At 48.3% G+C, this 12,077-nt stretch overlaps 1 protein-coding gene across 2 annotated transcripts in view; it reads left to right on the forward strand.

The window, feature by feature from the left end:
* LOC118785479 (alpha-1,3-mannosyl-glycoprotein 4-beta-N-acetylglucosaminyltransferase A-like) overlaps positions 1-12,077 on the forward strand; it is a 42,252-nt gene that overhangs the window by 26,243 nt on the left and 3,932 nt on the right. For both annotated transcript variants that reach the window (XM_036540156.1, XM_036540155.1), the window contains exons 6-12: positions 1,311-1,357; positions 1,983-2,096; positions 4,902-4,977; positions 6,103-6,217; positions 6,935-7,065; positions 8,577-8,684; positions 9,042-9,235. In XM_036540156.1, coding sequence (XP_036396049.1) covers positions 1,311-1,357; positions 1,983-2,096; positions 4,902-4,977; positions 6,103-6,217; positions 6,935-7,065; positions 8,577-8,684; positions 9,042-9,235 — 785 coding nt within the window. The remainder of the gene's footprint in view (positions 1-1,310; positions 1,358-1,982; positions 2,097-4,901; positions 4,978-6,102; positions 6,218-6,934; positions 7,066-8,576; positions 8,685-9,041; positions 9,236-12,077) is intronic.

The raw sequence follows: 12,077 nt of genomic DNA on the forward strand, positions 1-12,077 counted from the left end.
GTAGAGTTAGCTTTCGGCTCCTGATTAGTGTAAGGCATTTCAATGTAAAAGAGTACCAGAAGGCCGTGATTTAATTTGGTAAAGTGAATGCATACCTGCATGCTCTCACAGGTGCCTCACAATGTCACACCATTTTTGGATAGCAGCCTCATTCGCTATGTCCTCTGGCCTCTTGTTTCTGGGCCATATTATAAAAAGCCCAGCACTGAGCATCTTAACGAGGAAAGCGTAACTCTCGATCTGTCCCCCGAACTCCCAGCGAAAGGCTCCCATGGCCTAAAAACACGAGGCCAGGCAGCACCTGTGTGTGCTGTGTGTCCTGCTAACAGAGGATATGAGTCATCGCTGGATTTAAGAGAATTTCTCCTGGTGATCAGAGGCGATTTGTCAGGCGTCCCATGCTCTCGGCAAAGAAATCAAACCCGACTCTGCGTCGCCTGAATGCCGCATTAGCCAAGCCCGTGGAACGCTTCCACGCCGCCCGCGATTACCGCGGTCCAGCTCGTCGTATTTATAGAAGAGTGTTTTGTTTTTTTATGAAAGCTTCCACGCTAATTGCTATCAGCGGACACGTTTCGTTCTGCCTCAGTGGAAGGCTTCCTCAGAATCTCTGAAGCAGTCTCTGCGAACGCGGCTCTCTGACATACGCACCCCCTGCTGAATACCCGAACGTTTTAGAAGCTGCGATTCTCCCCTTCGTGCCTTTGCTCGGCTGCAAGGAATCGTTGCGAAATGCAGTTTCTGAAGTGCATGAAAGTAGAAGCCTGCTCTGTTCTTTATTTGAAATCGTACACGACAACAACATGCAGGTAGGACTGCATTTCGCGCAGATGTGCAGGTGATGATTGAAAGCCCTGGGGTGCGTTTTGTCTCAATTACACAGCCTGCCAGTCTGAGACCGACCCTCTGATTCTGCTACAGTCACAAACCAGGGAAATAATCTCCAGGGAAATAATCATGTCCTTTTGCATATCTTTATATTTTTCACCTTCCTCTAGACCAAGCATACAAGGAGTATAAGTGGGCGTGTACACACTTCATGGCTAGCCAAAAATCATTGAGACTCCCGGAACGCTGGAGTAATAGATTCTAGAACCTCTTGAGTGTTGAGAACAGAAGCCTCCCTCCTGCTGCTGCCATTGGATTATGGGAAATCACTGTTAGACGTGTTCAATTATTGAATGCAGAGCTTGCGCAAAGTAGAATCTGTCTCCAGTGAGCCAGGTTGTGAGGTAAGCTGCTGTCATTGTGGCTTCTGTCGAGTTCAAAGAGGAGCTTAGCAGGTGTGTGTGTGTTATTTCTCCCCACAGACGGACGCAGACTATGTGCAAAGTGTGGCCGATGGCCTGGAGAAAGAGTTAAGTGATATTTCTTATTTTGTCTCTCAGGAGTTCCCGTCTACTATGTACGTCTTAATGTGTGTCCTTGAAGACTTTGTGCTCTGACCTTATTGAGGAGTTCAGTGCCTTTGCCAAATCATAATATTAATTGAATACAGTCATCTCTCTATAACTGCATATTGGATAATTGCATACTGCTTTTTATGGCTTAATATCCAGCTGGTGCCATTTCACTTCCACAGCCATGTGCACACTGTCACAACAGTCCCACACAGATGAAGTTATCAGCGATTAACTGTGTATAATTTATGTTATATATGAATAATCATCCAATTATTATTAGTCACTGCAATAGAGTGTGGGAATATGCAATGTTTCATTGGGAGAGACGTTTTTACAGAAGCACAGCTGAAAGTAATTTCTCTGCTAGATCCTCCCGTAGCTATAGCTGATTGGTATGTTTGTTTGATTGGCACGTTTCCAGCACAGTAACCTTTCCCCCCATGTGAGCTTGTGCTACTGAGTGTTATCAGTAGCAGAGTAGATGGCTGTGGTCCAGGGTCATGAACTAAAACAGATAGTGGGCTGTGAGGTCATGCTGGGATTGTCCTCACAGCTGACCTTGTGAAACCCCTTTTCCAGGTTCTCGGCAGAGTTCAGCTCTGGCCTGCTGGAGCTCATCTCGCCTCCGGCAAGCTACTACCCTGACCTCAGCAACCTGAAGGAGACCTTCGGAGACTCCAAGGAGAGGGTTAGGTGAGGGCGGGTGCTCCTCTGTGACATGCAATGCGCTTAGATATAAATTGCTTAGTTACAGTGCTGGGTTGTGTCACTGTCTCTTGTATCCTTTGAGTCAAAGCCATGAAGAATTTTTGTATTAATTCAGGAATTTTGGGTGTGGGTTTTTGTAAGGGGGGGGGGGTGGTTGTTAAGACCTCAGGCTGTTATGTTGAAATTATTAAGAACTTGTACTTGGTCTCACATTCAGCCACACAGTGCATGCACCTCCTGAACATTACACACGGATATGGTATTTAACTTACAGGAGTCACTGTGTGTATGTAGCATATTTACAAGGTCAAAGGTTGAAGATCAAAGTCCATTACCCACAAATCAGATAAAGTCTGCAGCTGAGGCTACATTGCTGGTCTTTGCCAGGATGGCCTGCCTTGACTGAATACTGCTGAAGAAAGCTCTAAAATGACATCCTGCTCACGACCCGCTTGTAACAGTGAAATAACAGATCAATGAGTCTGTTTCCGCAGCAGTCTTTCTCACTGAGAAACCCCTCCCTAGAGAGGATTAGTCACCTGCAAAGCTACAAGGAAAAATGTTATATATTTATAATCTGCCTAACAGTTTCTTATTTTTCTGAATCATATTAACTTTTCAACAATGTTTACCACAGCTTATTTAATCATGAAAAATGTGAATGTCAATGCTTATGATCTGAAAAAATTATGAATAGTTTGTGTGTTTTGCTTAAGCTTAATGCTTATGCGTGTGCCTGTGAGTCTTTTGGTCCACCGAGGTTTGTAAATCCAGAGTGAGATTGGTTTCTCATGAAGAGCACATTAGGGGAAGGTAGTTCCAGGGGAGTGAACCCTTACGGAATCCTGAAGTGGGGTGTCCTTCAACACCAGCCTGTTCCTCTGAATCTCTCACTGCTGTGATTGGCTGTAACTGGATGACAGAGACACAGACAGCGAGAGAGAGAGACAGACAGAGACAGAGAGAGAGAAAGACACAGAGAGACAGACAGAGCCCTTTGTCTGTGATGGAACAGGGTCCGTTCTTTGCTCTCTCGCTGTCTCTCTCTCTCACTGGTTTCAGTGTGCAGCAATCCAGTCTTACTCAGCGAGAGAGGGCTCAGCCCCGTAGCGGGTTTTCGTGTGACGTCTGGGCCCTGCAGCCATCGGATTGAAACACACACACACACACACACACACACAGAGCTCTCGCTGCTTTAATCTCCGCCCGTCTCGCACCCTCCTCTCGCCCCCTCCCCGTCTCTTCTGCATATCCCGGCTGTCTTCCCCCTGCGCCCCGTGGGAAATCAGGCGTGCTCCTCAGATCAGACGCTACCGTGGCTTTTGATGTTCCGTGCAAGTGTGCGCACGTGTGTGTGTGTGTGTGTGTGTGTGTGTGTGCACGTGTGTGTGCGTTTGCCCGTGTTCACCCACGCATGTGTGTGAAAAAGCACCTGCTGCAAGTCATTTTTTTCCTGTTCTTTTCTTAATTTTTTATTTTCAGCAGAGACAAACATTTATCCAAAGGCCGGTGGGTCTGTGTATTCTAATATCTCACCTGGTTTTCAAATGCAACAGCCAACAGCAGCTTGCGTTGGTATCGCAGTATTGGTATTTTTTGGTTCATTTTGAGCGTGGCCAGATGCATTTTCACACGGTCTTTGTGGTTTCATTGGAGCCGTCAGTGCATCTGTGATTCCCTTCACACGTTTGCAGCAGAAAAGGGATGTTTACACAGCGTTGTAAAGACAGGCTTTTGCATTTGTGAAAATTACAGTTTGTTTTCCCTTGTTAATATTCTTGCATTTTTCTCCATTTTTCACCTAGCATTTTGGTAGTCAGTTCCTTAGGCTTGTCCTACTGGTACATCTGAACATCTGAACCTGCACGGTTCTGATATGCACTCATTTCTACCATAACTCTTTTTTGCATGGGGAGGCAGACGCTGAATGGACAGTCGGCCTGACCCCTGATGCCATCTGGGCAGCTGGCAGGTGCCTGAATGACAGCCAGGATGCCAAGAATGGGGTGACAGGGGGACCCTGGCTGACCTAGCCCCCTCTCAGAGCACGGCAGAGCCATGGCAGAGCAAAGCCGGCAGAGCAAAGCCGACCGTAATGCTGATGTTGCATATGACATGGCTGGGTCCAAATCCAGGCCATAGGGCTCAGCCTGCCTTCAAAACTAGCAGCTGAGCCTCTGGGGGGGGCATAGCTTTGTTTGAGCTCAACGTCCTGACTGGTTTCGGTGAGCGTCTGCACCCCCGCCTCCCGGGCATCCTCTTGCTATGAAGCAGCGAAACGGGGTCCGGAAGCTGCCTGACCTGAGTCCATGTGTGTGAAACTCCCAGCAAACGGCCTGTCCCAGCTGCCGCTGCCCATGGTTTCGCTCACGCAAATCAGACTCCCACGGAGGCTCGGCAGGCCAGAGAACAGGACCCGCAGATACCTCACACACAAGAGCCTGTGGATGCCACATCGCCACGGAGGCCATGACTTGGCGGGCGCCTCCTTCGCTCCTTTCTGTTTCTGATGTCAAAGAGCACCTTATCCGACTAAATTCGTAAAGGAAGCGATGTGATAACCATTCAAATGTCACAATTTCCAATGCTAAGTGGCGGTCCACCCAGGGTTATGCAAACCACAGAAGCTGCTGTGGAAATTTTGTAGTCGTGCTGCAGGAACAGTGATGGTTTCCTGTGTCTTTTTGCAAGCTGCAGGTTCTACACATGCAAATGAATGTGCAACAGAACGAGAATGAGTCTGACCGTTAGCACGGTCCATGTTCAGTCTTCCCGTCTGTTTCCTGGCAGGTGGAGGACGAAGCAGAACTTGGATTACTCCTTCCTGATGATGTACGCTGTGAGCAAAGGGGTCTATTATGTCCAGGTGCGTAGCGGTGGATTTATCGTAGGGTTTCAGTTGCTGCAGATTAAGCAGGTGCATGGCGTTTCCCTGCCCTAGTCAGTGTTAATCAGCACATCTGCAGCTGGCCCCTTCACACACACTGACACTCACACACTCACACTCACGCACATGCACATACGTACACTCAAACACATACATGCAAACACACACAGAACGACGGACATGCACACACATAAACACACACACAGAATTAGAATCATGCACATACTGTATGCACACACGCACACAAAACGGCTAATACACACATACGCACACACACAGACCCACACACACACGCTCACGCACACATACTCACACAAACACACACACACGCTCACGCACAGACCCTGCGCAATAAAAGGGAGCTGCCGCCAGAGTGTTACCTTAGCAACGCTTTCCTCAGATGTTGAAGTACATGTTTCAATTTTAAAACATACACGTCTTTATTAGAGGCATTGCTATTAAGACCCAGACCAGTGATCACTCCATGGTTGCCATGGAGACATGAGAGGCTGTGAATTGCATTTTTATTTAGGTGATGACATTACAGGCTGGAGTTATGATTAGTTACACATAAATTTGTATATATGATATATATTTTGTATTTTATTATTAATCTATTTGGTTAGGTGTGACTGTGTCTCAACTACTAGTTTGTGTTAGCGCAAGATGACCAAACTGAATCTGAAATTAAAATGGATTTTTAACTGATGAGTAGTCATTGTTAGGGATTATAGTCCTTATACAGTGCCCTGGTCTCTCAAACGACTGTAATGCCTACTAGGAGAGAGTACCAGCTAATGCACTGACACTCAGCAGGATGCAAACAAGGAAGCTCTCAAACATGGAGATGCCAGAGGAGCTCTTAGAATGGTTATTCATTCCAATGTTTCATTGCCAGTACATTGTATCATCATTGTACCTTGAGAGCATTATCTATTTTGGGGGCACTTTTAGGAGTAGAAGGTTGCAACGGGAAGACGGCTCATTTATATGCCACTGCTGTGGGAGTGCGAGGGTGTGGAATTTCGGATATTATGCGAAGGCGCTCATCTGTGTCCCGCCGTTGTCACCTTAACCCCCTTCTCCTCTTACCCCTCCAATCAGCTGGAAGACGACATCGTCGCCAAGCCCAACTACTTCGCCACCATGAAGAACTTCGCCCTGCAGCTGTCGTCCGAGGACTGGATGATCCTCGAGTTCTCCCAGCTGGGGTTCATCGGTAAATGGACTTAACGACCCCTCTTAACGAGGCAAACAACGTGAACACGCCTAACTATTGGCTCCATGCGCCAACGCCCCCTTCCGCCCCCGTCCACTCACACATGGAGCTGATCCTGAATCAGCAGCTACCTTTTACTCCACATGTATATTGTTGTATAATGTATAATTGGTGGTTAGGGCGAGGAGTGTACCTAGAATGAGGTACACTCCTCTTTTGTGATCTTGTCAAACAGGGAGACTGTCTCTGGCCCTGCTCCAGGTGTGTCTCCGCATTTAGTGCTGGAGTAGCTCTGGGTGATGTTTCTCTGCACTGATCTCTGTTAGTGATCAAGTATCTCTGCGTGATGTTTTGTGGAGATGTTTTCCTCACAGGAAATCTAAGCAGGTGTCCTTTTGGAGAATATACATATCTCACAGGAGGAGACAGAGAGATGCAGTTCATATTCGGTTGAAAAACAAGAAAAACAAAAATAAAGCCACGGGCATGGAAGAAGTGTTTATGAACAGCTTGTGTGGGAGTCGTATCTCCACTTGAGAGGCAGACCAACAGCAGCGCATGGCTTGCCACTGTGGAAACATTAATATCTGAAAATGAGGGGATGCATGGAGGACTTGCACTTACCTTAGTTTGTTAAGGCTTAAAAAGGTAACACATGAGAAAAACAGGCATATATTAGTATTAATATGCATAAAGCCCCCCTGTGTCACTCCCCAGGGAAGATGTTCCAGGCCCCCGACCTGAACCTGATTGTGGAGTTCATCTTCATGTTCTATAAGGAGAAGCCCATTGATTGGTTGCTGGACCACATTCTCTGGGTCAAAGTATGCAACCCTGAGAAAGATGCGGTAGGTGCTCATTAACCTGGCTAAGCTGTGCATGTGTGTGTGTGCGTGTGTGTGTGTGGTTGTGTCTGTGTGTGTGTGTGTGAGTGTGCGTGTGTGTTCATGTGTGTGTATTTGTACGTGGTATTTACTCTTGCTTTTGTCAACACTGTGTGAGTACACATTGTGTTTGTTAGGTGTGACAGGTGCGTTTGTTCTCGCCTCTGTTTACATTGTGTCCTGGTGTGTGCTTGTGTGTGTGTGTGTGTGTGTGTGTGTCTGTGTTTGCGTTGTCTGCTTTGACAGGTGTTTATACTTGTCTGGGTTTTCTCGTCGCTGTGCAGTGTTACCGCCACGCCTCTGCCCGTAGTCCCTGCATTAAAATTCATTTACGCTGATGTTATCTGCGGAGTCCTTTGACCACGGACTACAGCTCGCAGACCCATTATGTAAACAGGGCAGCAAGGCAGCACAGAGAATTAAGTGAATAATGGATGCGCTTGGCGAAGGGGCCGTCTCCCGCAGCTCGGAAGGGTTCTGCACGACCGGATCGGGTCCGAACCGACCACGCCGCTGCTCAGACTTCACTCACACAACTGAGAGAGAGAGAGAGAGAGAGAGAGCGTTGCTTAGAAAAAAGATTACAAAGAAAAGGAATGCCGTTAACCTATCCCATTTTTGATGTATTTAGTTTGTGCATTGACTTAAATGTTGCGTGTGTAATGGCGCATAACATATTTGATGATGTTACGTTCCGTTAAGCATTTCTGTGCTTTGGCAGTATATGCTGCACTGTACTTTTTGCCAATAAAGCGTGTTTGTCCGATGGATAGGTGGAGCTGTGGCGAGCCAGCTGGCTCTTTTGCATCAGTAACAGCTGCGCAGATTACTGTAAATCTCCCTGGAGGAATCTGTTTTTTCCTGCTCCTGGGTTCACTCTCACTTTGCGCCGTAACCATGATGCTGGGTGTACGAGCGCTAATGCTAGTGACATTCAGGGGCATGCAAGGTATGGTAGCATATTCAAGTTCACGTTTTATTGGAATGACTTTTTCAAGTATAGCAATATTGCCAAAGCAACCAGTCTTACAATCAGGCATACCCCATGTATAAACATACAGGGTATCTCTGTGAGATGAATGGCACTCGGCTCTGCGTGTGGTACAGTAACTCCTCTGTAATGATAATGGCACCCAGCATGCTCTCTCTCTCTCTCTCACGCATGTTAGCATAGCATAGCGACTGACAGCAGTTGGTGGTGAGATCATCACTTATCAGGCGACAGTCACAGGTGAAGACGTGTGACATTTCTCCCTCTCTCCTCCCCTTTCTTTCTTCTTTCTTTTTTTCCCCTCTGCCCCCTCTATCTTCCTCTATCTGCCTTTTCTCTCCCCATTCCCCCACTCTGTCTCTCCTTCCTTTATCTTTCGTCCCCTTTTTTCATTACTTGTTCCTCCCTATCTTCTCACCCCCTCTCCTCCCTTCATCTCTTTCTCTTCCTCTCTCTCTCTCTCTGTCTCTCTCTCTCTCTGCAGAAGCACTGTGAGAGGCAGAAGTCTGGTTTGCGTGTGCGTTTCAGACCCTCCCTGTTCCAGCACGTGGGGCTACACTCCTCTCTGGCAGGAAAGATCCAGAAGCTTACGGTAAACCCACCCCTCCTCTTTCCACCTTCTGTGAACGTATTCTCTTCCCCCAAGCACTGATCCTGGATCTGTTCCAGCTCTGCTGACATTATTTTGCGGTTTAGAATGAGCTTTGATTAAGAGGTTCCTTGATTTTTGACTGAAAAACAGCCACAGTCCACACATAGCCCTGCATCTCTCACCTCTCCTTAATGGATATAACAGTGCTGTGGTGCATCATGGTAGTTGTAGTTGAGTTGAGTAGTGTCATTATCCCATTATCCCTCATGTTCCTTGTGGGAAGTGGAGAGGTTGAAGTGGCAGGTGAGCAGCATGTGTTCTGCTGCCACACTTCTTTCTGCTTCCTGCTCCACCCAGGATAAGGACTTCCTGAAGCCCCTGCTGCATAAGATTCATGTCAATCCACCAGCGGAGGTCTCCACCACGCTTAAGGTGTACCAGGGCCACACTCTGGAGAAGACCTACATGGGAGAGGACTTCTTCTGGGCCATCACCCCCACTGCGGGGGACTACGTCCTGTTCAAGTTTGACCGGCCCGTCAGCATAGAGAGGTGAATGAGAGACCCACACACGTGGAGTTCCATTACACCACTGTGTGTGTGTGTGTGTGTATGAGTGTAGGGGTATATGTGTATGTGTGTGTGCGAGTGTGTGTGTGTATGTGATTGTGCATGGGTATATGTGTGCTGTATGTGTGTGTGAGTCTGCGTATGTGTGTGTGTGTGTGCGCGTGCGTGCGGCTGTGCATGTCTGTGTGTGTGTGAGTTTTTGTGTATGGATGTGTGCAGAGGAAGCAGTCTAAAGACACATCTGAAGGCTCCCTTTCTGGTGGTGTTCAGCAGAGTGTGTGGGAGCCAGGAAACTTCTGTTGTTGTTGTTGAGAGTTTCCTCCAGGGCCACAAACATCTTCTGGGCTTCATGTGGGCGTTAGAGTGTGAAAAGACGGCACTCAAGTCAGCGTGTCTGGAGGCATAGTCCTATCTGTCTGTTTTCAACTCCTCCTCACTCCAAACGGGGGTTCATTCTCCTCCTCCTCCTTCTCCTTCTTTCTCACACTGAGAAAGACTATAGGAACAGTGTATTCTCCTCCTCCTCCCTCTCCTTCTCCTCTCCCTCCTCCCTCTCATCCTGAGAGAACCTGCAGGAGCAGTTTACTCTGTGAAACGCTGTTCCAGGGCCCTCCCTCTGGGAGCCTCTGCTAATGAGAGAGTGCTAAAATAAGGTGTCACACACCCCCAGCTCCCATAGCCTGCTGCTTCACTGCACTCCACTGCAACAAGACAACCGTCTGCACAGTCAGAGGAAAATGGGGAGCGGGAGGGAGACCACGGGTCATCTGCGCAGTCAGAGGAGAACAGCTAGCAGGGAGGAGACCGCAGGTCGTCTGCGCAGTCAGAGGAGAATAGGAAGCTGGAAGGAGACCACAATTCGTCTGCGCAGGCAGAGGAAAGCGGGGAGCGAATAGATCACAGCCTCATCCACACAGTCAGGGAAGTTCACAGATGTGTGTGGCGCTGAAGCAAGCGCTAAGCGAAACGCAGCTGTGACATGTTGTTTCCTTCAGGGAGGCCCTTCCTCTCCGCGTAACGGCTAGTTTAATTAGGTGCGTACAGGACTGATTCATCTGTATCTGTAGAAGTCCCCTGCTGTGCGGAACAACATGCTGCTGTCTCCTGGCGGACATGGGGACCCTGCCTGAGTGGGGCTAAGCGTGGACGCTTCTGTGGTGGACGCTGAGCAGCATGATACTGTGTATTTTGAACTGTCATTTATGTGAGGATCAGAGAACGTGGGAGATGGAGCTTGCAGAGAACACGCCAGCACTCACACAGCTAACAGAGCATTTAGCCAGAGGGGCTAAAAAAGATGGCGACCCTTTTGCCCTTCAGGAACACCGTCACGCCTTCGCCCCGTGGGCGTCGGGTGGACGCCAGTGCGGAGCCAACCCACGATGCACCTCACCACGGCAGGCGGTGACCTCGCAAGAGCATCTCTCTTAGAGGGGGGCCAGTGAGCAGAGCTAACGAAAGGCCTTAATTACCCAGGGCGTGATCAGAGTCTCTAAGCTAACAAGGGGCCATAATTGCTCAGAGCTTCTAGGGATCCGAAGGACGGACGCCTGTAGGTCACCTCTCCCTCTTCTTGACCGCAGTCCTCCTTTCAGGGGAGAGGAAGTACGTTCCCCTGTGTGGTCTGGGATGGGAGAATCTGCTACACATTAATGCATTTGTTACAGTGATGGAATGACACATGTTCGGGCTCAAGCTCAGGACTGGGACGTGTCCAGATCCAGCCAGTCCTTTTTTGTGTGTCCTGCTGCTCACATGACCTTTATTGCACACACGTTTATAATTTTGCACAGTAAATGAGTCCAGATATGAGTGAAAAGTGACGACATTTAATAATAGATTTAATATTACAGATTGTAAAAGATGCTATGAAGATGAGACTGCAGAACCTTAAAGAGCAGACCACAAAGGGATTGAGTCATTGAAAGGGGACATTCTAAGCAGTGTGTTATTTTAATAGCACCATATTATTACCCCAGTATATTTCAATAGGACCTTATGATTTTTATTCGATTTCTGGGTTTGCTTTCGAAGGACCACACTTCTGCAAAAGACGGGTTTGCTTTGGCCGTTTCGAATTGTCCAGGGCGGAGGGTCCACCAAGTGTAAATAAGTGTGCAAACAGCAGTCATGGGTATCATATTTCAGAAATAACCACAGACAAACTGTGTTAGCCTGTAAAAATTAGAATTCACCTACAATGGCCGGATTGATGGGTAATTGGTCCTAATATGGTACAAGCAATATAATCATGGACATCACCTGCTGTCAGCTGGCCAGTTCTCCCAGTCATCCGAGCAGAACTGTCTCTTTTGGTGGAGATCCAGCACACTGTAAATCACTAACACTCAGTTCAGTAAAGAGCCATCAGCTGAGCGGGAAGTTACAGCTGGAGCTACAGCCTGCAGACAGTGCGGGCCCCTGGATCAGGGCTGAGTTGTCTACAGTGGAAGAGCTTGGTTCCAGGGAGCCAGCGAGCTGCAGTACAGGGAGAAAGTGCTGGAACCAGGCCCTGGCTTCCTGGAAGAACAGCATCTAGATAAACTTCCAGTGTAATGGATGAGCGCATACAGACACACAGACACACACCCACGTAGACACGCACACACATACACACACACACTCCGATGTTCCCTCACAGCCTCCTGGCACAGCGCTTTGGAGGGAGTCACTTTTTTCCACGTCACGGAAACATCCTGCTAGAGAAACAGCAGAGCAGCACCCCAGGGACTTGTGGGAAGGCTGTGTGAGACACAGAGAGAGAGGTTGACTCACAGAGCTGTGACAGAGTGCAGCGAGAGGTCACGGCGAGGCCTGGCAGCTG

The sequence above is a fragment of the Megalops cyprinoides genome, chromosome 11 (genome assembly GCF_013368585.1).
Source record: "Megalops cyprinoides isolate fMegCyp1 chromosome 11, fMegCyp1.pri, whole genome shotgun sequence".
NCBI classification, from domain to species: domain Eukaryota; kingdom Metazoa; phylum Chordata; class Actinopteri; order Elopiformes; family Megalopidae; genus Megalops; species Megalops cyprinoides.